We start from the raw sequence: 27,780 nt of genomic DNA, 5'->3' as shown, positions 1-27,780 counted from the left end.
ACCACGGCTCCCAGTCCAGGAGCCTGCCCCGGACTCCTCCACACAACACCCCCAGACCCCCCTGCACACCCTGGCCGGGCCCTGTGCAGCACCGGCAGTGATGCAATGGACCCTCCCTCTGAGACTCAGAGCCAGGCTCTGGGCTGGAGCTGCTCTCCTGCCCCTCTCAGTGTGGAGCTGGGGGCAGTGGGCTGGGGAGCTGAGCTTGGGCCCAGATGGTGTCTCAGGTAGACCGTGGCAGACGCCTTTCCTGGGGAGCGCTGTTCCTGACTCTCGTGACCCCGTGTGTTTTCACGGGGAAGGGTGCCAGGAGGGGTGGGGCCTGGTTGAATCTGACCCAGGCTGCTGCCTCCACGCTGTGCTGCGAAGGCAGGGAGCAGGTGCCGGGCCATGAGGCCACGCTGCCTCTCTTGCTGCCTTGACGGTGGGCCTGGCTGGAGGTGTCCCTGGCCGGCTCTGACAGTGCCAGCAGTGGAGGCAGAAGCCTGGGCGGGGACTGCTGTCAGAGCTACCCGGACGGGCCAGTGCGCTGAGCTTGGACGCAGCACACCAGGGTCAGATGGCTGGACATTTGCCTTCAGCCTCTCTTTTCTGAAATATGCAGATGTAAGGTTATAAACTTCCCCCTGAGCATAGCCTTAGGGTCTGCAAGTTAACTATTTTTGTGTTCCTCTAAAACTTTTTCTAATTTTTGTTGTAATTTTTCTTTGATCCAGGGTTATTCAGAAGGGATTGCTTCATTTCTAAATCTCTGAGGCTTTTGAGGTTCTTTGTAAAATGACCACTCCCCACCTTCACTGGGGGGGTTTAGGGTCCACTTTGGTAAAGCTCTTGTGTGTGCTTAGAAAGAATGACTCCACTTGGTGAGTTCAGGGCTGTAAGGAGAGTTGTATTCATGGTGTTGTTCAAACCTGTGGTAAACTTCCCAACTTTGAGGGGCAGGGAAGACTTGTGTTTTTCCAGTGTCTGAGAGAGTGCGGAGTTTGCACTGTGCCTGTGAGTGTGCTCGTGTTCTCAGTTGTCGCTTTTGTGTTAGTATTTATTTTAAGGTTATTTTACTGTGTGCAAAGCACTTAGAATTGTTACATCTCCGTGCTGGAATGAATCTTTACTGTTATGAAATATGTTTGTTTTTTTTTTAATCTCCAGCTTTTTGCCTTAAAGTCTGCTTTCTCTAAAGTAGGTATATGTAGGCCGGTTTTCTTTTAGTTAATGTCGCAAAATGTGTACGTATACACTAGTGTACATACATACATGGAGAAAGAAATGGCACCCCACTCCAGAACTCTTGCCTGGAAAACTCCATGGATGGAGGAGCCTGGTAGACTACAGTCCATGGGGTCTCAAAGAGTTGGACACGACTGAGCGACTTCACTTTCTTTCTTTCTATAGTTCCTTTTGGAGAGGGAGATGGCAACCCACTCCAGTGTTCTTCCCTGGAGAATCCCATGGATGGAGGGGCCTGGTGGGCTACGGTCTATGGGGTTGCAGAGTCAGACACGACTAAGCAACTAACACACACACATACATACCCTGCAAATGTTGGTGCATGATGTATGCAAACATGTTTACTTTTATAAGTAAATAATCCAAAAAAAGCTGTTTTGTATTATGGTTAGATTTTTTTTTTTTTTTTTTGTATCCAGCAAATAGTTCCTTTTAAAAAAGTGCAGCCTGAAATTGTTTTGTAAGAAAAGATTTCATCTGTCACAATAAACCGCAGTTTGGGTGTATTTGGGTTTAAATCCAGTCTTACTAGGTGCTTTTTCTTTGTTGTACCTGTTATGTATTTCTTTTCGTTTTTTTCTTCTTTTGGATGTATGTTTAAATTCCATTCTTTTCTCCGTTAGCTTATTGTATCTCCTTTTATTTTTCTTTCAGTAACATTGTACGTTTTTGAGTCTGTTACCAGGTCTTGGAAATTGCAGTCTGACCCTTCCCTGGACAGCATAAAGAAGCTTAGAGCACCCTCCCCCTTTTTTCTTCTCTTCCATCAGACATGCTGGAACTACCGTGATTTTAATTCTCCATGTGTTTTAGACCGTAAAAAACGTCGTATATGGTCATCCTTGACCCAGATTCAGCTACGTATTTATTCTCCCATTTCTTTTCACTCCTTCCTTGCCTTCCGCGGAGAAACACCTCTTAAGATTTCCTGTGATGTTGCAGATGTGCTGGGGGCTGTTGCTCTCCGTGGACGGTTATCTGAAGTCTTCCTCTCTGGAGAGCGATTTTGCGTGGGAGCCTGTGGGGCTCCAGGGGGAGACCTGGCTGTTGCCGGCTGGCCCTGCTCTCCTGCGGGGTCTGCTGTCGCCCTCTGGCTGCAGAGCTTTCTCCATCTCTGGTTTTCAGCAGGTGTATGACAGTGTGCTTCCCTTGCGTTTTATTTATCATGCTTAGGTGAATCGCCGCTTGATGGTTTTCATCAGTTTTGGTCTGGCTGAGAGCTGAGCGCCTCAGCACACACTCCTCTGGGCCGCCCAAGTGTGGCGAGGCCTCTGCTGGCACTTACCAGGGGAGGGTGGGGGTCTCTGCTCCACAGGGCCTGGGGGCTGGGCCAGTGGGGCTCAGGCTTCTGGGCAGCTTGCTCCTGTAGCTCATGTGGGGAGGAGCAGGACCTGGTGCCACGCGGACCCCAGCTCTGTGTGCCCGAGGCCCTGTCTCTTCCCGTGGGGTGGCGGAAGGGGTCCTGGGCAGGAGGCACTGCCGCCCCAGAGCTGGCGGGCGGTGGGCGCTGGTGTGCTTGCTTGGAGCCCCCAGGACTGTGCTGCTGCTACCCACCCCAGCCCTGTGCCCTCGTGGGGCCGTATCAGCACAAATGGAGCCCGCTCAGGACAGGCCCCAAGCGCAGGCCTCCCCCGGGTCTGAGCTGAGACCCTCTGCTTCCCACGCTCTGGCGTCCCACGGGTTACTCTCCCGCTGGAGGGACACGGGCTGAGGCCTCAGCTGTCCTGGGAAGGCGGGGCCCGGTATTCCTCTGCAGGGGGACTGTGCCTTTTCCGCTTTCGGAGCGTCTGCGCAGACCACGTGACCCTGGGTGGGCGCCAGTGTCCTCGGGGCCCTCCGGTGCCACTTGAGCATCACCTGTGTGGCCCGGGCCCCTCAGTGTTCCCGGGAGTCCTTCCGGTTCATAGGTTTGGTCCTAACGCATAGAATTGACGGGATTTGCAAAGAAAGTCTGTAATTGCGCACAACGACTGCAACCCCATCAGTTCTGACCGTGAGACGCGCAGGTGCTTGTTGCTCTGCCTCCGTGTCTTCTCCCAGGCCTGGCCCCTGGCATCTCGCGCCCAGCAGTCCTCAGGAGTCTGCAGTCCCGCCACTGGCGGTCCTGGCGGTGTCAGGACAGGGTCCAGCTCTGGGCGGTGGCAGGTCCCTCCTGTGGGGTTGCATGCGTGGGAGTGAGCCGCTGTCCTCCCACCTCCTGTGCCCCCCGGCAGCTGACCCTCAGGTACTGTGCTCGGACAGGCCCCGGGGGTTCTGGGCCAGAGTCTCTGGGGGCCTGTCCTCACCTGCTGCAGCTGTACGGGGGCCCCCCCAGGTGCGCTGAGGGAGCCAGCGTGCTCCCGGGCGTCCACGGGGTGGGGCTGGGCCGGCTCTGGTTTGTGGTATGCTCACTCCCTTCCCCTGCGTTGGTTTTGGGTGACGGGGGCCTGGGGGCATGGTGCTCCTCCTGGTGCTCCTGCCCGCCTGGCTGAGGAGAGTCTGAGAGTCTGGGGGCCCAGGACCTGGGCCATCAGCCTGGCCCCAACCGCTCTTCCCTGGAGAGCCGCACGTCCAGCAGGGCCTCTGGAGGTCCAGACAGGGCCTCTGGGTGCCGTGGGCCTGGGGCAGGGCGCAGCCCCCCGCACTTGCGGGTTGCTTGCTGTCCTCCCCCGGAGCGCGGCACTTTCTGAGCCAGTTCGGAGCTGTTTTCTCCTCACGGTGTGCCCCAGGCTGTGCAGACCCCCGGGCTCTGGCCGCTGTCCTCCTGACTGCCTTTGCGCATCGGCGGCGGCCTGTACGGAGCATACTCTCCATGGCGCTGGGTGTGACAGTGGCCACTGCTCCAAGTGCTGGGCAAGGGTAGGCCTTGGTGGCTGGCAGCAAATGGCCTCGCCACCCAGCAGGGGGTGTCCTGTGAGGCAGTGCGTGCTCGGGGCGGTGCGGCTGAGCCCGTCTGTCCGGCCATCCCGCGGTGCGGGTGCCTTCAGAGCCGCTTGCTCCCTGCACACCAGCAGCGGCTCAGCTGCCTGGTCCTGATCGTTGCTGGCGGCGGAGGTCTGTGGGGTGGGCAGTAGGGCCTGCGGTGTCGAGGGAGAGACAGCGTACCTCACCGTGTGCAGGAGACGGAAGGCAGACCCTGGCCCTGCAAGCAGACCCAAACTCCCGGCCCCGGCACTGCCATGGAGTCTGGGGAGGACGGCGGGAGGGTGGGGAGGAGCAGGCGGGGCCCACGGCTCCCAGCATGTCTGGGGTGAGCCTTGCTGAAGCCACGCTGTGCAGCGAGTCACCAGCACCACGTGTTCCCGTCTCTGCTCATCTGCACCCGTGTGGAGTCTGGAATGTTGGAGTGGGGGCAGGCTCGCCCTCAGGACCTGCCCTCCTGAACTCGGGCACCCCGAGTGCCCCTGCAGAGTGTGATGCTGGCGGGCGCTGTGACCTGGGCGTCAGCAGTGAGGGGCAGCCTTCCCTCCCTCCCGGCACCTTTGCCTCCTCTCTTCATCTGCCGAGTTTCTCTGGGCTCCAGACAGCAGGGCTGAGCCTCACGTCAGGTGGCGCCCTATTCTGGAGAGTCCATCAGCCTCAGGCAGACTGGCCTGGGGTGCCCACCACTCTGAGATTGGAAGGCCTCTGCCTGGCTGGCCCCCTCTCACCCCTCCTCTCCCCTTGCCAGCCACAGAGGCCCAAGGCCCTGTCTTCAGAGGTGTGTGGAGCTACAGCCGCCCCCAGCCTTACCCTGGCCCCAGCAGCCTGCTTTCTGCGGGTGGAGCCTGGGAGCTGTCCCTGAGCAGGGCTGCTGGGCCGGAGGACCCTGCAGGGGCCCAGGCCCAGGCTCCTCCCTGAGGGCTGAGAGCTGAGGGTGGGGGGCCTCTGGTCCCCTTCTTGGCCAGCCTGTGGTACCCTCCCACTGCCTCCACGGTTGGCAGGGCGGCACATGGCGGCGGGCCTCCTCTGGCCCGTGAGCCCCAGCGGCTCTGCTGCCTTCCCGCCTCCGCCACGGCGACCCGCCTCCAGCCTCTCGGCCGGGCAGGCTGGCTCCAGGGCTGAGTGAGGCCAGATCTGCTCTGCACCCAGGTGCCCTCAGGCCTGCTCGCTGCCCCTGGGCTGCAGCTCTGCCCCTCTGGCCACCGCATAGGACAGGTGAGTGGCCAGGAGAATCCGGGTAGCCTGGCACTTGTGAGGGCACATGTGGTTTTCTCTCCGTGGTCACTGCTTTTTATAGCGAGGTTATTTCCAGGCTCTCTCAGAAGTGTCTGTCTCTGGCCCCAACTCTGAGGAAGCTGGGCTGGGCGCCCGAGGGGCCAGGCTGTGGCCAGGAGGAGCACTGTCCTTGCGCGGGCCACCGGCTCTGGGTCATGTAGTGGGACTGGGGTTCCTGGGGACGACTGAAGCCCAGTGTGTGTCACATATCTAGGGGCACACCCCGTGTCTGCTGGGCACCCCCGCCGTGGGTGAGGATGGGGTCTTGAGGGTGAGGAGGGTGGAGGCGGACACATTGATTGGCGCCTGTCCCGTGGCGCTGCGGTTAGTGTCTGGGCCAGCCCCGTGGGGAGGGCAGGCGTGTTCTGCACTGCTTCCCCCATCGCTCACGCTTGGAATGTGGGCCTCTGTCCACCTGGGACTGGTGGGCACTTTCCTGCCACCAGAAACCTCAGCAGAAACTGCCAAGGTAGGGTGGGCCGTCACCTCCCAGGATCGGCTTTGTCCCCTCAGCTGACCTGGCTTGTTGGGGGCCCTGGTGCTGTCAGTGGGGTGTGGACAAGGCCCCTCCACTCCTTTGGTGGACCTGGGAGCCCCTGTTGCTCCCTAGGGCTCTGGCCTTCTGGGGTCTCAGCCTGGTAGGGGGCGGATTCCCCCCCAGGCCATCTCCCTGTCCTCCTGGCTTGCCTGGGCCAAGCTCCCAAATGGACGGACACAGGCGTGAGAAAGGACCACCGTCCTGTGAGGATGGAGACCATGTGCTCACAGACCCAGTGTGGGGCCAGGTGTTGGCCAGCCCCTGGTCCCCTGGGCAGTCAGGCCTTGGACCTCCGCACGCAGGCGTGTCAGCCCAGCACAGCCTGGTTCAGCCCGGGCGGGGGCCGCCTGGTCTCCACTGGGGGGAGCCCAGCCATGTCTGAACCCTGCCCTCCGCCCGCTCGGGCCTGGCCCTGTCTCTGGGGGAGTGGAGGGAGGGTGGGCTGTCTGCCTGGCCTGGATCCCGCCTTCCCTGCCTTTGCTTGGGGCTCCCGGCTTTGGGGTGTGGCCGTCTCTTGCACCTGTGGGCCCTGCTCCCTGAGTTTGCCCCTGCCCCGGATCCCCAGCCACACGCCATGCTGTCTCTTCCGCCTTCTGGGGCACGCCTCCCTGGGATGTGCTCGGGCTCCCTGTCCCCTGTGCCCAGGGCCTGCAGGTGGGGCGGGGGCTAGGAGGTGCTCCCTTCCCCTCCTCCATCCTTTAGAGTGACACCTAAAGGGGTGGGAGACCCACCACCTGTAATGTACAGCGACTGTCAGGGAGCAGACTACCCCCATTTCACACAGACGGGGCGGTGTCGTCGTGCGATCGATGGCTCGTGCACGATAATTACAGGAACTGGCGGCTTGTGTTGCTTGAGTGAGTTTGAGAAGAGTAGGGTCTCAATCTTCCCTCTAATAGGGCCCTGACAGTCCTGGTGCTGTGCGTCTCTGGCTGACGGTGTCGTCATTAAACACCAGGTAACGTGAGACGGCGGCGCGCAGGGCCGGGCGGCGACAGGGCTGTCTGTCACCTCCCCGCTGCCCACGCTCCTCTGGTGCCGACAGCCGCCAGGTGACGTGCGGCCCAGTCAGGCTGTCGCTGTGACTTGGTGATGGTAGCTGTTCGCCAAGGCTGGTCCCTGGAGCAGAAGACAGGAAGCCTCTCAGGGCAAGACCCAGGCCCGCCTCTCCCCTCTCACAGGCAGGCGTCCCTCCCCCTTGCTGACGTGTGCCCGCGGCCTGCGTGTGAGTGAGCACGTGTGTGAGCGAGCACGTGTCCACGCGTCCACCCCTCTCCCCAGGGCCCCCTGTGCCTGCGTGTGAGCAAACGCGTGTGTGAGCGACCACGTGTCCACGCATCCACCCCTCTCCCCAGGGTCCCCTGTGCGGACTCTGGTCTGGAAGGCAGGGGTGGGTCCTCTGCATGTCAGAGTCTGGCAAAGCCTCTCCGCAGGCTGCCCGAGCCGTTCCTGGGGCCTGCAGGAGGGCTGGCCCTGGGGGCAGAGCTGGGTGCCATGGGAGCCAGGAGGGGCCTCGGCGGCCCCGTCCCCACCTCCCGCCCCGCCCCAGTGTGGCCGCCTGTGGGGACGCGGCCAAGCCGCTGACTGTGGCAGGGCTTGTCCGTTTGAAGTGCCGGCAGCCATCAGGCACAGGAAAAGTGGAGTGATTTATTAGACTCATAAAAATTCATACTTTGCGATCCCCGTCATCCCTCGTTTGAAGCTTGTTAGAGCGCTGGGGGCTGCGGTCCCTGGCAGCTCCCACTGAGCGAGCGCGGGGGCGGGGCGTCTGCCTCCTCCAGGAGAAGGCCCTCGCCGTCGCGGTTTGTCCTGAGGCCTTTCCTGTCCTGTGGTGGGTGCAGGAGGGCCAGGCCCGGTCACCACACACACCCTGCACCTGCAGGTTCTGGGCTGGGACCGGCTGCGGCCGCTGGCTGCAGGGCACTGAGTGCAGTGGGCCCAGGGTGGCGCCACGTGAGCGCTCTCCCGGGGAGGAGTGAGACACAGGTCTGGGGGCGCAGGGAGCCTGCAGGGCGAGGTGGAGATCTGGGGTGCCGGGGAGGTGTGGTGCAGGGGCAGGTTGCAGTGTGTTTCTGGCTGTCTTTATGGGTTGGAGCCGTGTGTCTTCTAGGCTGATGTCAGAGAGTTGAGCTCCTCTTTTGTCCATCCTGAGAGACTCCTACGCAGAGGCCCCTGGGCCTGGTGCCAGACGGGCCCAGCCTGGGTCCCTTCCTGCGGGGCAATGGGCCGGTTATTTTCCTTCCCTTTCCTTCCCTCGTCCTTAGGGCTGACGTACCTGGCGGCTCTGCTGCACGGTGGGCACTGTGGATCCTCTGTGGAGGGGGTGGAGGGAAGAGGGTCCGCACTTCTCTTGACAAGGCACCCCCTGAGCTGGCCAGGGCCAGCCTTCCCTGGGTCTTCCCCTGAGAACTGCTGTCTGGGCGGGGTGAGGGGCCCAGCCTCCTGCCATGACGCCTGCTTCCATCCGCCTCTGCAGGCAGCATCTCGCCAGCTCTGCTTTAGGTCCCAGCCCTTCCGCAGGGTGCGTGGGGCCAGTGTGGGAGCTGCCCTGCCCCGGGCATCTGCTGGGAGCACCCCTCTGGGAGCACTTCTGGGCACGCAGCCGTCCCCCTGCTTTCTGCAGGCGGTGGAGCTTCTCCTGGTGGCCCTTGGGGACTGTGCGCCCCTCCTCAGTCCTCCTGATGCTGTTGTGGTTTCACCGTCTCCAGGACCATAGGCGTCACCAACAGAACAGCTCAGACAGGCTGATGTTCAGACAAGGTGGTGTACAGAGACGACAGGCCCGTCGTTGGCAGTCTGGCGGCCTCTTTTCTGCTGACTAGGTGTGAGCCTTCCACCAGCCTTGAGGCAGCACAGGGCGGGCCCAACTCTCTGCCTGCCTGCAGCCCTCCCTGCTTCCCACTGTCCCAGGGGCCATGGCCATGCCATCCCCTCTGTCTAGAGCCCCCTGGCCAGCGGTGTCATTGTGGGCGCAATCCCTGAGCTCCCTGCCTTGTGATTCCTAAGCAGGTAGTTAGCTGGAGGGGCCTATTCTCGTGGAGGCTGGGGGTGGTCTGGGGGGCACCCTAGGAAGAGGCATCATGGGGGATCCCTCTTGGGAACTGTGGGCTTGAAAACTCTTTCTTTCAGATCTCAGAACCCAGGAGGAGTGGGTTTGGGTGCTCGGAAGCTGCTTCGGTTGTTGCTGCCCGCGGCCCCAGTCAGGTGGAGACATCCCCCGATGTGGGGGCCTCGAGCAGCCTTGGGGAGCGGGGTGCAGTGCAGGCTGCTGGTGAGGCGACCAGCCAGTGGGACCCACATTACTGGTAGTGGAGGACAGCTCCCGGGGCTCCTGAAAGCCTGAGCTGTGACGTGGCCTCTCGTCTGTCTTAACGCGGAGTTGGGGGTGTGAGGAAGTGTCGGGGCAGCTGCTGAGGAAGAGCAGGTTCGGTGACGGTGGGGGGCTTTGAGTCACAGGACTTGGCACGGGACACCCAGGCTGGCAGGAGGCTCACCCCACAGCCCGCCCGCTCGCTTCCCAGCGGCCACGCTGCAAGACCCTGGGAGGCCAGGCGCTCGACTGACCCCACCCACTCTGTTCGCTGGTGGGGCCTGGGGCCCCCTTCAGGAGCAGAGCTTGGTTTCTGGGGTGCCTGACAGGCGGATGGAGTTCTCGGTCCTCAGGCTGTGCCCTGCCCAGGCTCCTCGTGCGTCTGGTTCTGGCGAATCCCCCGGCTGGCCGCCAGGCGGTGGCTGTGGCCCAGCTGTCCTGTTCTGCACCCCGCCGGGCGGGAGGGCTGGAGGCAGCCGTGCTCCCAGGCTCGGCCTTCCCCGGTGGCGCTGAGCTGTCCCCTCGCTCTGCTGGCCTCAGGGGCGGGGTGGTACCCTTGGAGCGCATGGGAAGCCCAGCGTGATTGTCTGCTGTCTCGGGTCTCCTCCTCGGCCTGTTGCTCAGTCTGCCCACTCCAGAGGCCCCAGTGCCCGTGTGGACCTGGAAGCTTGTGCACGATGGGCCGCAGGGTCCACGGCCCAGTCAGGGCGAGTCTGGGGACAGGCCTCTAGTCCACGCTCCTCAAGGTCCCAGATCAGCCTTGCCGCCCCCGCCCCGCCTTTCCTGACGGCGCCCACCCTGCCTCGTCGGGATGTCCGGAGCTGACTGGCCAGTGGGCTGTCGGGGGCTCCTCCCGTCGCCTCCTGCTCCCGTCAGCAGCCCCAGGCAGCCTCTACTCAGAGGAGCTCCGGTTCCAGCTCCTCTTCAGTCGTTAAACAGTCGTGAAATCAGCTCGTTTCCTCCTAGTTCTCGCCCTTTGAAGTTCCATAAAAACCTGAACTCCCTCTCAACCCTAGTCCGCAGCGACAGAGCGAGGGCCTGCCCTCCGTCCAGTGGCTCTGCTGTCTGTGGTGCTCGTTGAGGTGGGGTGGGGGCTGGGGTCAGCCAGAGGCCGGGCTGCTGCAGACGGTGCTGCCGGACGGCCACCGTGAGGGCTGGTGCTCCCACGCTCCCAGACGGCCGGGCCCCGCGGCTGGCCTCCCTGGCAGCAACCCCCCGCCACCCCAGCCGCGAGCTGGGTGCGCAGGGCCAGAGCCCAGCTGATGGATGGGCTCATACCCATTCAGATATGATGCCAGCAGTTTTTTTGTAGTTTGTCTTCCACTGCGGTAGTAAAGTTTTTAATTAGGGAAGCTAATGAGATCGATTAGTCATTAGAAGTGACCTCTGCACAGCGGGGCGGAGAGGGCTGTGTGTGTGGGCCTGATAACGCGGCGCCCGGGCGTCGTTGGCAATAAAGGCGCGAAGGGTTTGATTTGAGTGAAATGTGCCACGGGGAATACATCATGCGGAGAAAAAAATTACAGCCCTGGGAGTCTGTAATGAAAGGAATTAAACCAACATCGTATCTAAATAACATGATTATCTACACAGACCTCAGCCAGCCAGGAGGAAGGGGAGAGCCTGCTGCTTGGCAGGGCTGTGCTGGGCTGGGCTCAGGCGGCCCTGCCCGCGTGAGGAGCGTGCTGCCTCCTGGAGACCACACCCGCCGCTCCGCCTGCACACAGGCTTCAGGGCTACCGGGCCTCCCACCCCAGCTTCTGGCCCCCGTGTGCCATGTGCGGTCTTAGGAGCCCCCAGTCCTACCACCCCTAGGACGAGGGTGGCACGCCACCTGTCTGTCCACCTTGCTGAGCTCGTGCCCTGGACAGGGGCGCCCTGGACGGTCCTCTCTGGGGCGCGTCCACCCCTAGGCCCATGCTGCCCGTGAGAGAGTGGGAGGATCTGCAGGGCCAGGCAGGGGCCGCAGCACACTGTGGGGGTCCCATGCTGCCCATGGGAGAGCGGGAGGATCTGCAGGGCCAGGCCAGGGGCCACAGCACACTGTGGGGGCTGGGCATGCTGCCTATGGAAGAGCAGGGGGATCTTCAAGGCCAGGCAGGGGGCCGCAGCACACTGTGGGGGTCCTGTGCTGCCCATGGGAGAGCGGAAGGGTCTGCAGGGCCAGGCCGTGCTCTGTGCTCACTCTCCCCCTGCCTCTTAGATCTGGAGGGCGGAGGTGTGACAGGGGAGATGTCTGGAGAGTGACAATGAGTCTAAGAGGGAGGGTCTACTTTATTAGTTTGTGTATTTTTGGAAGTGGTAACGGGGCACCAATAAGGAAAATGCAGTAAATTGGTGATGAAGTTGCTCTCACAGTAGGGCTGCATTGTGAAGAGATGTGAATATCAGTGCTCTTTGTAGGGGGGAGTTAGGGCCAGGCCCAGAGGCTGTGTCTCAAGAGGCACTTTGCAGAATGTGGAGTCCAGTCCCTTGGGCTTTGGGGACTGGGGGCTTCCTGAAGGAGGTGGCGCCTGGTGGAGCAGGGAGGGGATGGGAGAAGGGGGCGTGCATCTGGGTGAGGGGGCGGGGCGTGGGATGGAAGCAGCCAGGCTGGGGCGGGGGCCTGCTCACTGCCCAGTGCCCCTTCCCACCCCACACAGCCATGCCCCGGGCCACAGAGCAGGGCACCCCTGGGTTCTGCGGTGTGTGTCACAGCCCCGGCTGGTGGGTGGTGGCTGCTGTGGGGGTCAGAATGGGGCAGAGAGTGGGCGGCCCCGCTGGAGGGAACAGGCAGGGGTCTGTCCAGGTGCAGAGTCTCTGTAAGCAGGGAGCTGGGGTGGGTTTGGAGGCCATGAGGTCAGCGTGGGGCTTGGTGATAACTTAGAGGAATTCTCATGTTCCTGAGCTCATAGTTGGAACAAGCTATTATTGATTTTCGTTGGTCTCTCCTTGCTTGTAAGACCTTGAAAATTCAATTCAACAAACATTTATTTATTGATGCCCAGGTTATGCTGGGCTGTGTGTGGTGTGGGGCTGCCCGAGGCTGCAGACCCGCCCGCTCAGTCACTTTCCAGGACCGGGCCCCCAGGTGAGCCTGTACTTTTGCTGAGCTCCCCTCGTTCTCTTGTGACCCCTCCTGAGCTTCCGCCCTTGCGAGGAGACAGACAGATGGAGACAGGTGGGGTGGGGTGCTGGCCCAGCCTTGCCCCGACTTCTGTGGACCCCCTTGGTGGGCAGTGGTTGTGGGTCCCTGCCATCAGTCCGGGGAGCAGAGGCGTCCCCGCTCTCAGTATTCCCTGGGCCTTGGGGCCCACACCTAACCTGACCCGGCTGGGTGCTTGGAACCTGCACTTTCCTCTGTTGTGGAGGCTGCTAGGAGGGCCTGGAATCCGTCCGAGCCGCGTCCTGGCCGTCTCACGTGGGAAGGCGGGGCCCTTCCAGCATCTGGACAGGGAGGCACAGTGGCCATGCAGGTGCGGTCACTTCGCTGGGTGGGCTGGTCCTGACTGCCCCCGGGCAAGCCCTCACCCCACCACCTGCCGGGCCGGGTGGGCCTGGAGAGGAGGTCCAGGCCGAGGTGCTGATTGCTGACAGGGGAGGGCCTGGCTGTGGCTTGGTGGGCTGTTGTGTTCCCAGTTCTGAGAGATGGTTTTTAGGTAGTGTTACCGTCACCATTTTCAGAGCAGTAACTGCTTCCTGTGGGGTTTGCAGGTGCTGGGAAGATGTGTCCTTGGCCCAGGGGAGCAGGTTCGGGTCAGGACGCACTGGTTTGTGCCGCTGGACAGTGGGGTGGCTGGGCACCGCCGGGACTGGCGTAAAGCAGCAAGGCACGTGGGGCCCTGTGGGGCCGCCCCCTCTCCTGGGCCATGCCGGGCCCAGGCAGCCTTCAGCTGAAGGGTAGCTGATCCTTGCCCTTCCTTGTGCCGGATTTCTGGTGGTGAGACCAGTGCATTTTCCTGGCCACCCCTGTGTGTCCATCCCCCCTGGCTGTGCTGCCCAGAAGCTGCCCGCTGCAGGGGTGGTGGTTGTGGCCCCCTTCTCGGCAGAGCCCTGGGCTGCGGGCAGGCATGTGGAAGTGGGCCCCAGGAGAGGCGCCCTTGGGAGCCTGGGCCTGAGCAGCCTGGCCTGAGGGCCTGGGTGCTAGCTGGGCCACGAGGGGCGGGAGCGCTGTGTTAGCTTTAATTATCTGGGCAGTTAGAGCTATGCGTTAACGAAAGGCGGGCAATTAGATGCGTTCCTTGAAGCCATGGAGAAATTGCTGGCTATCAAGTTGAGGGAACTGGGGCAAAACAGATCCCTGTTAATTGCATGAAACCTTCAGCAAGGAGGAAAGCTATGGTGTATATCACTCTGCAGAATGTTATAGAAACGGAAGTGATTAAGGACATAAATCTGCATGGATGCAGGGGGCGGGTGAGGGTGGCCAGAGAGGGAGGTGAATGCCTTGTACCCCAGCCTCCGCGGCCCACCTGCGGCCCCTCCTCAGTGCCCACGGGAGTTGGGCCTGCCCTGCCGCCGGCTCTGGCTGCAGGAGCTGCTGGGCTCCCCAGAGCGGGGCGGATGTGGGCAGGGCTGATGGAGCAGTGGGCAGCTCCCCCGCCTCCCCTGACCCCTGTGTCTGGGTCTCCCTGCAGCCTCCAGCCTGCATGGCCAGCGGCCCCCTCCCACCAGCAAAGTGATCAGGACGCGCTACCGCATCATCAAGAAGACTCCGACCTCGCCTCTTAGCACCACCCCCGGCCCCCCAGCCCTGCCCTCCTGGCGGGCGCGGCGGCTCTCCCTGTCCAGGTAAGAGGCCTGCGCCTGGTGGGCTCCAGAGGGCGGGGCAGGCCAGAGGGCCTCAGGGCCTGAGCGCACCGCCGCAAGTGCTTGGTCTGTAGTTGTTGACAGGGGAATGCGCTAATTTTTTTACCCAGCAATTTCTGCACAAGTCATGTAGCCAACCCGTGTGTGCCACACACTTGTGCAGACTCACGCTTCCTGTCCTGTTATCAGCAAGCTGCTGGAGCTGCTCTGGGAGCAGCTATGGCCTGGACCGTTGAGGCCACACCACACTGGGTGTCCCTCAGGGAGAAGCTTCTAGTGAGAGAGGCTGGGCCAGCTCTCTGTCCTATGGCGATCGTCAGGGGCGGGAGGCGAGGCTGCAGCCCGCTCCACCTGCCAGCCCCAGGGGCCTCCTGCTCTCGAGGGCTATGGCCTGGCTCCGGGCGGCCTCTGGCTGAGGGCGTGTGCAAGCTGAGTGGCCGTGGGAGAGGAGCTGAGGACCTCCTGGCCCGGGGTAGGTGTGCCAAGAGGTCAGCCTGCCCAGGCGGTCAGCAGTGCCCACCACCCTCCTCCCTCCCGCTAGGCCACACGAAACTTGGCCCTGCTGCTGACTTTTCTGGAGGCGATAGCTGGAAGTATATTTTAAATTAATTTTACTGCACTTTTTGTAATATTTTTGTTTTAAATAGATTTATAAGCATCTTGGGGGCTATTTCTACAAATTTATGAAGATAATTTTCACTCTCTCGATAAGGTTAAATTTACACCTGCTATTTCCATATTAATTCACAGTGCTAAGTGGGTCTAATTTTCTTCCGTTCTCCTATCTGGTGAGCATGGCCTTTCCTAATGCAATTTCCCCCTCACTAAATCACTGTGATCGGGAGTCATGATCGAGCTAAATTAACTTAAATTAATTTACTTAATAAGAGCCCCAGATCATCATGAATGAGGTTCAGATTTATTGATTCCTGCTCCTGCCTCCCCCTCCTGCAGTCGGCGTCCGGCTGCCTCGGCAGCCCAGGCCTGGCCCCGCCTCTGCTGGGGCTGCGTGACCTTTGTCAGGAGGCGCCAACGGGCCTCTCCTCCTGGCTCCTGGGGCCACGGGAGCCCAGGTGTGGATCCAGCTGGGCCAGTACTGAGTGCTGAGTGTGCCAGGCTGTGATGAGGTCACTGATCAGAAATGAGCGCCAGGCTTAAGGGGCAGAGGTCCTGAGGGGGGAGGTGGCTAGGTGCGCCCCCAAGGCAGCTGCCGCCTTGGTTTCAGCTAAGTGTCCAGGCCCTCAAGCGGAGGACGGCCCGGTCAGCAGCAGGGCCTGGGCTGTGCCTCCCCTTCAGCTCGGGACCGGCGGGGCTGCTGCATGGGCAGGTGGTGGCGTCCACACTTGGGTTGGGTGCACAGCAAGGCTGCTGGGACAGGCCCACCCAGCCTGGCCGCCAGCTCCTCTCGGCCGCTGCCTGCCTCAAGCTCCGTGTCCCTGTGACAGTGGTCCAGGCCCGGTGGGGAGGCTGGGGGCCTGGTGTGGAGGCTGGGTCGCCACCCAGGAGCCCTGCCAGGTGCCTGCGTTGCCGGCCCCGCAGCCCTGGCCATGCTCAGTGGCTGCAGCTGCTCTAGCTCTCAGCAGCCCAGTGCGGAGGTGCGGCCAAGACACGTGTTAGCTGAGGGCCGGTGTGGAGCCTGCTCGGGGGCTGCCTCCCTGAAGGCCTGTCTGACCCTCGCCAGGTGCCTGGGAGGCCCCCGAATGTGGCCTGGGGGTGGGGGAGCTGAGTGGCCGGGAGGCCCGGGAAGTGTGGCTGCCAGTGGGTGGGTTCTTGTGCCCAAGGTCACCTGTGCCCTGGCGGGGCCTCCTCCTCGGCAGAGTTGCGGCCTGCCACTGCCCGGCCCGACGTCAGCTGCTCACGCCCGGCTCAGCTTGTCAAGGCAGCAGGATGAGCCTGTCCCCGGAGCCGGCGGCTACCTTGATGCCTGCCCACGCTGCTCCTTCTGTCCCTCAGCGTTGGGGCTGCCTCTGTGTGGCCGGCAGGCGGTGTAGAGGCCCCAGGGCCCGCTGGCCTTGACCCTGACCTCTGTCCCGCAGCAGCAGCTTCCCCAGCTCTCCCTGGCAGAAGGAAGAGTTGTGCTGGCGACTGGGCTGAGGCCAGGATGGGCTCCTGGCTGCTGAGTGACCACAAAGCATGGCTGTCCACCAGGTGCCAGGCTGAGCCCAGGGACCAAGGGCTTTTCTTGGGCTCCTGATTGGTGCCCCAGGGAGAGAGGACACCAGTGGTGGGCTGGCTGGCAGGCCCTGCCGTCCTGAGGTCTCAGGAGGGCACATGGCCTCCAAACGCTGCAGCCTGCTCTCACCCCATCCGCTCATCCTTGGGGGGCAGCAGCCCCTCTGCCCGACCCCTGCCCTGCGGGAGCCAGCAGGATGGGTGTCCCCAGGCCTGGCTTCTGGTGTCCGGGAAGTGACAGAGATGGCGGGATCCTTGGCTTCTGCCCCCCAGAGGCCCGTGAGCGTCACTGTGGCCTGACCCACGTGCCGGCGTGGCCACACTGTTAGCGCTGTCCCGTGCGCCAGGGCGCATGTCTGCCTCACGAGGTGGCTTTGTGTTTTGCCCCCTGATTTAGATGGAAACCTGCCTACTCTGAGCCTCCGGTCAGTTTTGGCCTCACGTGCTGGGGGCTGAGGCCCACTTGGTAGCCCACATTCGCAGCAGGAGGCTGGGGTCCCTGCCCAGCCCTGTTGTATGCTCTGGAGGTGGAGGAGGTTCTGGTGCTGCTGTGGTGAGGCTCTGACTCCAGAAACACCCGAGAGGAAAGTCCGCTGGAAGTAGGGCCGTTAGCCCATCAGGTCCGTCTGCCGGTCAGCCCTCATCCCATTGGGGCAGATGGAAGGTGGGAAGCCCCTGGACACACTCTCCCCCGACCCGGACACCGCCCACCAGGCTCCCTAGACATGTGTCCGTCATCCCATAGAAAGCCCCTGGCTGCCCTGGTCAGGAGAGTGTGCGGAGGCCCAAGCAGGCGGGACACAGTGGCGTCTGCCCCTCCTGGGAACAACGCCGGCCCGAGTTACCCTCGGCGCTGTTCCGTGCTGCTGTCTAGGCCGGCAGACGCCCCACTTGGGGGCCACCTGGCTGTGGGGGCCATGGCGACAGGCCCCGCGGGCCCAGGCTGGTGCTCGCTCCAGAGGGGCTCACGGAGTGCGCCCTGGAGCTGAGGCTCACGCTGAGAGAGGGCTTAATTTTTTTATTCTAAGATTTGTGGATTTGCCATGCCCTCGCTGGCTTCCAGCAAGTTCATGAGTCTGAACTGAAGCTCGGCTGTGACTCATGTCCCCAAACGGCCTGTCACTTGTTTTCTCTCCGAATTCATCTGATGGGAAAGCGCGGAATAAACAGAAGCCGCTGTGCTTAAGCAGCCGCGTCTGCAGGCCGCGCTGGCCCGACTACGAATGGTGCTGTCACCGGGCCTGCCGCCCGCCGTGCTGCTCTCTTTTATTTTATTTTTGTGTCTGTGCCGTAAATCTTAAGTAATCTCAGAGGGTTGACGAGGTTTGGGCTGTGACTTTGAAGGCTCTAACGCGCTTCTCCAAAGTGACACTCGTCGTCGTGAGGATGGGGAGCCACAGTCCCCTCACCTGCCCTTCTTGGGGGCAGGCGGCCCCCTCGCCCCACCCAGCCTCCCCCGACCTGCCTTACCAGGGTGCTGGGTGGCCCGGGCTGCTGCAAGCAAACGCTGCATGCAGGGCGGCTCACACAGATGTTTACTGTTCGGTCTGGAGCTGGACGTCTGAGGTCAGGGAGCCGGCCAGGGCCACCCCTGCTCCTGTGGCACACAGCCGCCTGCCTGCTGTGTCCTCGCCTGTGAGGGAGACAGGAGCTCAGGCCTCACAAGGACACTAATCCTGTCACGGGCCTGCCCTGATGACCTCGCCTCACTCTCGTGCGTGCGTGTGTGCTAGGTCGCCTCAGTCGTGGCTGACTCCGACCCCATGGCTGTAGCCCACCAGGCTCCTCTGTCCTCGAGATGCTCCAGGCAAGAACACTGGAGTGGGTCGCTGCACCCTCCTCCAGGGGATCTTCCCGACCCAGGGATCGACCCAGGTCTCCCGCATTTCAGGCTTTACTGTCTGAGCCGCCAGGGAAGCCCCATCTCACCCTCATCACCCCCCAAACGCCCCGTCTCCAAACAGTGTCACACTGGGGCTAGGGCTTCAACATGGGAGTTTGGGGGGGACACAGCCTTGAGTCAGAGCAGGGGTGTCCTCTGAGGGCAGTGGGACTAGGGTCCCCACAGCCCCCGACCCTGCCCTGAAGGGTATGTGGCACTTGGAGGAGGTCAGGGGGCGGGAGGCAGTGCCCCCCCCCCCAAGCCCTACCCCGACTCCAGGGGGCCATCCTGGGGGTGTGCAGAGGCCCTCCCAGCTCAGCCCAGGTGGGGTTCACAGGGTGCCCTGGGCTGGGCAGCAGGGACCCCCCCACCGAGGGTACCTACAGGCAGCCATCCTGTGCCGGGCAAGTTCTCTGGTCAGAAGTCAACAGAGAGTGAAGCGGACGCTACCGTGGGGCGAGTGCCAGGAAGCACTGAGACTCATCCAGGCTGACGGAGGTCGTGGGCCCAGAGAAGGCTTCTCTGGGCAGGGGCCGTGGGGTCGGTGAGGGCCACATGGTGGGGGCTCTTCCCAGGGCAGGGATGTAGCCCCGGGGGTCTGCTCAGAGGGCAGTGGCCGCGGGACGTGCTGGGGGTGGGATCGGCCTGCTGCTGCACCTGCGGGGGCTACAGCTTTCCTCCAGGTGGCCCCCTCCCCAGGAGACTACTGTGTGCAGCCCTGGGTCACACACGGGGTGCCGTGTGCTGTGGTCCTGTGGGTGCCCGCCTGCCCTGGGGCAGAGCCTGGCTCCACCCAGCTGTGCCTCTGGCTGCCCTGCTGCCAGTGAGCGGCCTTTCGGACAGCGGAGGAGGGCCCTGGGCAGGGCGCCACTCAAGCAGCTCCCGAAGGGGCTCTGAAGGGGCCGTGAGGGTGGAATGCAGTTTTGAACTGGTCCTGCTACAAAGGCACGTGTCCGTTTCAAGCAGGGAGAATGATGGGGGCGGGGGCGGGGCTGGTGGCTCCGTGGGCAGCGGGCCGTCGAGGCGGTCCTGGTTCCATGTCAGAGGCATGCTCTGCCCCCTCACCTGGTGTGTGAGACACCAGGTAAGAGCACTTCCTCAGGGCGTTTGAGTGGGACAGGAGGGGCCCCCACACTCTTCAGGGCCTGCCGCGGCCCCCACGGGCTGCTCCCTCTGGAGACAGGCCTTCCACTTGGGCCGGAGATCGCGGGTGTTTGCACGTGACCCTTGGCTGAGCGTTTTCTCTCCTGGATCGTCAGTGCTGCAGCTCAGGCCTGGCCAAGCAGAGCAGGCACAGGGTCCAGTCCCCAGGCAGGTGGCTCTGGTGACACCTTGCTGCCCCTGGGTCTCTGGAAGAAGAGCCAATCCGTGTCTTTCTCTCGTCCACTCAGTCCCCAGGTGCTCGTGGAGGCCTGCCCTGTGTCAGGCCCCTGCTTGTCTGGAACCTGTGGCCCAGTGGCGGACAGACTGTGTTGGGCCCCCCGGGCCCCCCCGGGCGTGACTGCCACCGAGGTCTCTGCCAGGCCTGCCTCTGCTGAGTGGAGGGGGCCAGGCACAGCTCTGAGACTCACTGTCGGGCTGCAGCCCTGCTCTGTGGCTTGTGCTCTGAGTGGCCGCTTTATGTCAGCATGTTGGGGACAGTACCCTGTTGTGGCTGACTCCCCGTCCACCCCAGGGGAGCTGTGAGCCAGGGGCTGCCGGGGAGAGGGGTGTGTCAGGAGGCAGGGAGGGGCTGGGCCAGTGGGCAGGGCAGGGCGGCGGCAGTTGGCCATGGGCTCCTGGTCTCACTTGGTTCCTTTCCTAGTCGGTTTCTAGCACGTGGTGTTTTGGATAACTTTATTCTCACCTACACAGAGGCACAGAAGAGTTGCAATAATGGTGCGTGGAACCACAGTGTGTTCTTTGCCTGGGCACCCCGATTCTGTGCACCCCGCTCCATCTGCTGCGCCGTCCCCTCTGCTCCTCTGTGGGGACGTGAGCCTGGGCGCCCTTGACCAGGGCTCCAGAGACAACACCATGCACGAGGAGACGCAGCTCGCCCTTCGGCAGGAGCCCTGTAGGTCCCTCGGGGTGTTGGTTGTGCCCGGCGTGTGAGCGGCCTGTCCCTGCTGGGCCTCCTGCCCCGGGGGTCCTGCAGGGAGCTGCCGCCCCTCCTCCCCACCGCCCTGTATGTCCTCCTCGCGTGCACTCGAGGTCCTCACTTGACAGACTGTGAGCTGTTACCGTTTGCTCCGTTCTAACCGTCCATTTGCTGCCGCTCTGGTCTGTGGAGGCCCCTCAGGGCTGCCCCGGCTCCCTCCACGTGGCACCGCCCCTCACTGAGCCTACTTCACCCACACAGCAGAAGCTTCCAGGCTCACCTGGGACTTTCTCTCTGCAGGCCTGACTCCTGGGAGCCCAGTAGCTCCTGGCGGTTCTCAGCCGTGGGGGGTCTCTCAACAGTGCTGACGGGTGATGGGAGCGTGTCGAGGGGTCTGGGCAGGGGTGTGCTTCCTTCTCGCAGGCCTTCCTGGGTTCTCATCACGGCGTGCTCTCAACGTGTGTGGCTCTCTGGTGCTTTAACCTGCAGTCTCCTGGTCACCAGGGGCGTTGGACACTTAGGCACAGATGCTGGAGGCTCTTCCTGTCCCCTGTGTCTTTCGTGCTCATGGCCCGTGTCCGTTTTTAATGGCTGGTTTGTCTTCTGCTTCTGAGTCACGGGACCCATCCACTTGTGTAGGGCTCTGTGTCCAGCTTTTCCCACCTTGGAGCCTGGGGTGGGTCCACCAGGGCTCTCGGCCCGCTGGGGGCTTGTTCCACCAGCCTTGGCCCCCGTTCAGCGTGAGGTCGCATACCCCTCCTCAGGGGCTCTTGCCTGGCCTGGCGGCGCTCTGCGGCATTGCCTGATTCTCTCAGCGCCTTTGTACTGGAGCCTGGCCTCCGCCCTCACCACAGACGGCTGTGTGCTCTGAGAACAGACTCCCCTGCGCCCGCGGGAGCCGCGGAGAGCACGTGAGGTGGGATTTGAAGAGAGAGGAAAGAAATCAGAGCAGGAAGTTCAGCCTGCAGGTGACGGCAGGGGCGCGGAGGGGTTGCGAGACCAGAGCTCTTGGTGCTGAGCTTCGGAGGGGTTGGGGTGCCTTCTCTGGGCCTTCTTGGGGACTTGGTGGGACTGGCAGGGGTCAGGGCGGGCCCTGGGGTGACCCCATCCCCTCCTCTCCTGCCTCCCACCCGCCTGCCTCCCTGCATGATGCTGAAGCAGGTCTCCTCTGGCAGGTTTTTTAGGATTTTATTTTATGAGAACAGGCGGTTACGGCTCCCTGAGTGCTGTAAAAGTTAATGTGATGGCCTCCCCGTGCCTGTGCTCATTTTTATAATTTTTTATTTTATGAAACAGGACAGAGAGCTTAGTGACTTATTACTATTCATTTCGTTTCAATGCAGTAAATATTGATTCAGTTGGGGGTTTTCAATTTAAACCGCTTGGCGATTATATAAAATATTACTGGCCTCTGAAATTATGCTTACCGATCCCTTCGGCTGCTCATTAAGGAAGGAGTGCAGTTGTGGGTCCCTTTGCCTCCATCATTCTAATAGATGGTCTGAGGTGCGTTTCTGCACGGGAGGTGCCACGGAAACTGCTGGCGGGGGCCTGACAGCAAGGATGCAACTCTTAATTTGGAAGTCGCTTCAGAGCGAGCCTAGGTGGTTTATTCATTTCTCTGAGTCTAGCAGGCCTTTCGGCTGTCAGCAGCCCTGAGGCCTGAAGCCTGCCTGCCTCCTTGGTCGGATTTGGGAGGGCCTGGGGCCTTGGCTCCTCGCCCCCTTGGTAGTTTTGGGGAGGTGAGGGAGGCCAGCCTTGCCAGGCCACAGCTGCCCCTGTGTGCACAGGGGCTGGGGCACCTTGGGGTGCCCGCTCTCCCTCCAGAACCTGCTTCAGAGGGGCCTTGCTTGGCCTTGTTAGAGCCCAGTCTCTGGCTGGCAGGCCAGGCCTGGGACACAGGACCCTCAGGGGCCCAGGACGGCCACCGTCTTCCCTCTTCTGTCCGCGCTCTGTCAGCGTGCCACCCTGGTTGGGCTGGCACGTGGAGCCCCCGCCCAGGGCTGCCCTGGCTTCAGACCAGCTGGTCATCTGGGCCCTGTCTGTCTCCATCCTCCCCAGCATAGGCAGCTCCAGGGTGGGCTGTGTGAGGTCGGGGGCAACGGCCAGCACTACCGGGGCCCAGCACCGAGGAGAGGATGTGCTCGGCGGGGCCACCGGTGCCACGCGGCCCCTGGGCAGGGGCGAAGCTGGGCCGTCCTCCTTGGCCAGCTCTGGGCAGACACTGACGGGCGTGCAGGCGCCTGTGTGGGGCTCCGTCCAAGCCTCTGGTCCACCCTCCTCGGCGTCCACACAGCTCTGTGACAGTCATCCCTGAGGCAGCTCCGTGCCCCCTTCGTCCTTGGCTGTGGGGCTCCTGGTGTGGGCCCGGGTCACGGGCATTGTCGCCACAGTGTTTGTGGCTAGATTTCATGACAGATGGCACCTGGGTTCCATCTGTGGACAGTGTGGGAAGTGGCACGCACCGGACTCCCCTTTTCTGCATCTCAGACTGGAGCTGCTGGCACACGGCGCTGGGCCCTTCCCTCTCCAGGCCCACCGCGAGCTGGCCAGGAGCCCGTGGGCCAGGGCGTCTCCCTGGGCCAGTGTCCCTGAGGCCATGCCAGTTGGCAGGAGCTGCCGTGGAGGGCTGGTCGGGCATGGCAGTCCCTGGGGTGGCCCGTGTTCTGCCCCCCACCCAGGCTCTGCCACAGGCCCCTGTGGGATGGTCTCTGCCATCTGCAGCCCCCCGGTTGCCCGCCTGCCCTGCTGGTCTCTCGTCTGTCTGTGACTCACGGGCCCTCTAGTCTTTGGCCTTCTTTCTTCAGTCTCTCTGTCCTGCTTTTCTGTCGCTGCCTCCTCACGTCGGTGGCTTTCTCGCTTTCTGTCCCTTTTCTCCATGCACGGACATGTGCACCCCTCCCTCTGTCCTGCCCCCTGGCACCTTGGCTGCGTGCGGGTGCCCGGAGCAGGGAGGCGAGGAGGCTGCCCACGTCCCTGGCCCCTCTGCAGTGACTCTCGAGCCTCCCTTGCACAGCCTGGTGGGGCAGCGCTGCCCCAGGCCACTCTCGTTCTTGCCGCACACGAACCCCCCGCCTGGCCCCCACCCCGCGTGGATCCAGGCCATCCACAGCGCACTGCATCTCGATTGTGCCCACCCACCCCCCACCGCGTGGACCCAGGCCATCCACAGCACACTGCGTCTCGATTGTGCCCACCCACCCCCCACCGCGTGGACCCAGGCCATTCACAGCGCACTGCGTCTCAATCACGGACGTGCAGCTGGTGTCACTGCTTTTCGGGAGCTGCCTCAAGTGTCCAGGGCCTGCCCGGCAGCCTTCAGACCAGCATTAGAAAAGAGTCAGGCAGGTGACGCGTCACCCAGGCCAGCCCTGCAGGGCCCCGTGTGACTGGCCACTGTGTGGCCGCCCCACGTGCTTGGCGACACACCTCACGGAGACACTGGTGCACAGGCCAGAGTGCTTCAGAGTAAACCTAGAGGGAGCCCCTGCGTCCGCCCGAGGGAAGCTTTGCTCTGCAGGCAGCGGGACTGTCAGGACGCTGGCAGGGTCCCTCGAGGCCCTCCCCGTGGAGCCCCGCGGGGCTTCCCTAGCTGTGCCCAGGCCCCAGCCACACCTTGCACCAGGCCCTTGTGTGTCTGTGTCGGTGCCCCCAGGGGTCCCTGGGGATGAGGAGCAGGGAAGCTGAAAATACTGCTCCTGACAGCAAGGAATAAAATGTCCTTGTCACCCAGCGGTTCCTGGGTGCCTTACACAATCAAACATCGTTTTAAACACCACTTTTATCTTGGTTTTAGAGGTGGTAGTAAAGCAGTGTTCAGATAATCAATACCACATTTAACTCTTTGCATATATCAACCTCCAGCTTGGTCGTACCCCGAAACACAGTTCCCCTCTCAGGGCCGGGCCAGGGCCTCTGGAGATGTGTGAGGGAAGGCGCTGTTCTAGGGGTTCCCCTGAACAGGAAAATGGGCTCCCTGCGTTGGCTGTGGGGTGTGGGGGCTCACCGTGCTGCGGACCATGCCCTAAAGGCCCTGCTGGGCCTCAGGCCACCTGGCTCCTATCTGTCCCCAAGGTCCCACGTGTGGCTCTCAGGCGCTCTGGGCAGGCACCTCCCAGCGGGCACAGGCACCCTCGGGTGGGCTGCGCACGTGCTCCCCCTGCCAGAGCTCCAGTTAACCTCCCTCTCCCCTCCTGTGCTTGCCCGCCCCCACCACCATGTGCCCTGCGGGTCCTCAGAGGGTGGTCTTTGGTAACCCCTCAGCCACCCCTTGCCATTTAGGGCTCCACCCAGCATCTGCTGAGCCAGACACCCATCAGCGCTTGCTCCAGGTGGGAGGGGCTGAGGGTGCAGAGTCTCTGTGTGTTGGGACAGGTCCAGCGACTGCTGCCCTCCCCCACCCACCCGCGCTCCCTGCAGGAGGGTCCCTGACCCCAGCTGCTGCGAGCCTGACGGGCAGCCTGCCTCCTGGAGTCAGGGCAGCCGGCGAGCGAGCCGGTTTCTTTTTCTCTGACTTTCCTCGAAGTCAGCAAGGTTTCTGTGGCTGCCCCGCCCACTCCCCAGAGTAAGGAGCCCCGGTTTAATTTGCGGTTAGATGTCTGTTAAGATTGCGTCCACTTCCCAAGTCAGCACTTAATTGGCAAGGCGCTTGATTTAACAGCGTGGGAGCCTCCACCGGAAAAATGGCTTGAATAAATCACCGCCTGACGCCAGAAAATAGATATAATCTCAGCATTAACTACATTAATAGTAGCAGGAGCCGAATTAAGAAAGCCATAAAGCATAGGCGGGGGAGCATAAATTATGGCCGGGGCTCTGTCCCTCGGCAGAGCTCCTCTGGGGGTGGGGCGGGGTGGGGGGTGTGGCTGCTCCCGGCCCCGCCCGCCTGCCTGGTAGGGGCCCAGTGGGCGTGTCTGGGGCGGGGTTTGCTTTGGGGCGAGGCCTGCCGGCTGCAGCGCCCCACCTTGCTGGGCTCGGGTCCTGGAAGGGTGGGCTTCGCCCCCTACCCTCCAGGGCTCCCCACAGCCCGCCCCTCGCCCTAGTGGGGGTCGTGGGGGCCGAGTGCTTTGCACCTGGACGGTCATCCGCCGTTAGGTGCCCCAGGTGCTGGCAAGGACTCTGCCGTGTGAGACCCTGCGCGGACTGCACTGCCGCCACCTCCCGCTCCCGCAGAAGGCTTCGCCCAGGGTTCTGCCTCCCCGGGAAGCCTTCCGGAGGCCTCCCGGGGCTGGGGCTGGCGGTGGAGGTGGATGCGGCCTGAACCGCAGCCTCCTCGGGTGATGGATACTGGACTGTAGCCGCGAGGCCGGTCTCCCCGACGGCTGCCCTAGTCTGCACTTGTGCCGCAGCAGAGGGCTGTCCTGCTCCGCGGCGGCCTTCTGTCCGCCTCGCTGAGGTTGGCGCGTCCAGGTCGGGCCTCGGCCCCTGGGCTGTAGGGAGAGTCGGGGGCGCACCTTCTGCCGCGCTGCTGTGCATCTTCTGTCCTTCCAGGTGTTAGCTGCCCCTGCCAGAAACTTTGCCTGTGCTCTAGAAGAGATTGCGATCCAGTGTTCATTCAGACTTTGGTGGGTTTTCCTTGCTGCCACACCACGTGGCCTGTGGGATCACAGTTCCCCCAGCAGGAACACCCGCCACGGTGGTGAAAGAGCCAGACCGCTAGACCCACCAGGGAACTCCTTTAATGTCAATTGTGTTCATGCTCTTTGTTAAGTTCAACGTTTTTTTTGTGCACTGTTCATTTGCCTCTAGCCTGTTTCTTATGGGTTTTCAGGAATCTAAATATTTGGGGGTGGGGCACCCTTTTGGCAGACTACACATTTTTCCTCAATTTCTGTTTTGCCTTTTGTTTTGTTTGTGAGGATTTTTAATGGAACTTTTACGTTTTCTGTGTTCTTAGATCTGTCGGTCTCTTAAGACTTGGTATAACACACTGATTTGCTTAGAACCGCTCTCCTTGTCCCGTGATTCATGAGCTCGGTTATTCTCTTCTGGTGCTGCACTTTCTAGTTTTACAGTTAAAACTGTAATCTACCTGGGATTTATTTGGAGACTTGGTGTGAGATTAAAGGTCAAATTTAATTTTGTTTAACGCCTATCTGGTTGTCTTTGGAACATTTATTAAACATTCAGGCTTTTTCCCATTCTTTAAAAATGTCACCTTTATTATATAAAATCTTGTTCCTGAACTTGGTCTTCTGAACAGACCTTCAATTTCCGTAGCCAAAACGTGTGGTTTGTTTGTGTTTTCAGTGGTCAGTTCTGTGGATTTTTATCTTGTGTACCTACCACAGGGTGTGCCCGTTACCTACCCCCTGACGTTACCTACCCCCTTCAGGGTGCTCCCCCCACGCGTCCCCACCTACCCTGTGGTCCCTCTCCTATGTCTGGAAAAACTCTGTCTCAAAACTCTTGAACTTCATATAAGTAGGTTCGTATAATAGGTGCTGTTTTGTGTAATTCCTTTTGCTTACCATTTGTTATCCAAACAGACTCATAGACTGAAGTCTGAATCCCATTGTGGCTTTTTGGAGGTGAGAGGTGATTAAGGCTGAATGAGGTCATTAGGGTGGGGCCCTCATCTGATAGAATTGGTGTCTTTATTTGAGGAGGAAGAGATGACAGGGCCTGCTCTCCAGTCACCCTGGGGAGAGGCCTTGTGAGCGCCCGGAGGCCCTCTGCAGGCGCCTTGATCCGGGCTGCCGGCCTCCGGGACTGTGGGGAGACGGGGTGATCTACAACAGCCTGAGCCAGCTTGTCCTGCTCCTCTGCAGGCGCCTTGATCCGGGCTGCCGGCCTCCGGGACTGTGGGGAGACGGGGTGATCTACAACAGCCTGAGCCAGCTTGTCCTGCTCCTCTGCAGGCGCCTTGATCCGGGCTGCCGGCCTCTGGGACTGTGGGGAGACGGGGTGATCTACAGCAGCCTCAGCCAGCTTGTCCTGCTCCTCCCCAGGTGTGCCCACGCTGCTCTTGCTGTGCCCTTAGTGGTCGTCTGGGGGCTACTTGTCTCCGCTGCTCTGTCCTGTGGGGCATGCTGCCGAGTGACAAGGGGTGCCCCCTCCCCCCACCGTGGAGCTGGAGCCTTGGTGGGCAGGCAGATGCCAGGCGGCGGGTAGCTGGGGAGGAGGCTGCACACACGAGGCAGTGTGCAGTGCCCTGTGCAGTCTTTCACCCACATTTGTCTTAGTGGGTCTTTTATTGATTTGCTAGCACTCTTTACATATTACGGCTACATTCCTGTGTCAGCGGTCTTCTCACAGTGCGGCGCTTGCCATCAGCGCTGTCTGGTTCATCAGTCTTCTTTTATGAGTGTCCTGTTTGAGAAATATTTGCCAAGGCCACATTTTCTTCTAGAAGCTTGGCTATTTCAGTGTTAATATTATATTAAGTCTGTGATCCCTTATAAGTTAACTTTTACTTGTGGTCTGAGGTGGGGGGTCAAGATTCCTTGGTCTCCTTACAGCAAAACGTTTACTGAGCCTACCCCCACCCCACCCCTAGAAGTGCAGAGCCAGAGTCTGTGCTCTTGCTGGGCTGTGTGTCCTTACCACCCCTGCCTGTTTGGCCTCTGTATTCCTCAGGTCAGCCATAGGAACACTGGCTCAGTTTT

General features: G+C 61.7%; 1 protein-coding gene across 2 annotated transcripts in view; it reads left to right on the top strand.

Annotated features, from left to right (window-relative positions):
- Positions 1 to 27,780, top strand: part of ZC3H3 (zinc finger CCCH-type containing 3) — a 63,094-nt gene that overhangs the window by 11,613 nt on the left and 23,701 nt on the right. For both annotated transcript variants that reach the window (XM_070382491.1, XM_070382492.1), the window contains exon 4: positions 13,868 to 14,021. In XM_070382491.1, coding sequence (XP_070238592.1) covers positions 13,868 to 14,021 — 154 coding nt within the window. The remainder of the gene's footprint in view (positions 1 to 13,867; positions 14,022 to 27,780) is intronic.

Source organism: Bos mutus, chromosome 14 (assembly GCF_027580195.1).
Source record: "Bos mutus isolate GX-2022 chromosome 14, NWIPB_WYAK_1.1, whole genome shotgun sequence".
NCBI classification, from domain to species: Eukaryota; Metazoa; Chordata; class Mammalia; order Artiodactyla; family Bovidae; genus Bos; species Bos mutus.
Note: the sequence above shows the minus strand (reverse complement) of the source record. Positions and strands in the feature narration are given on the sequence as shown.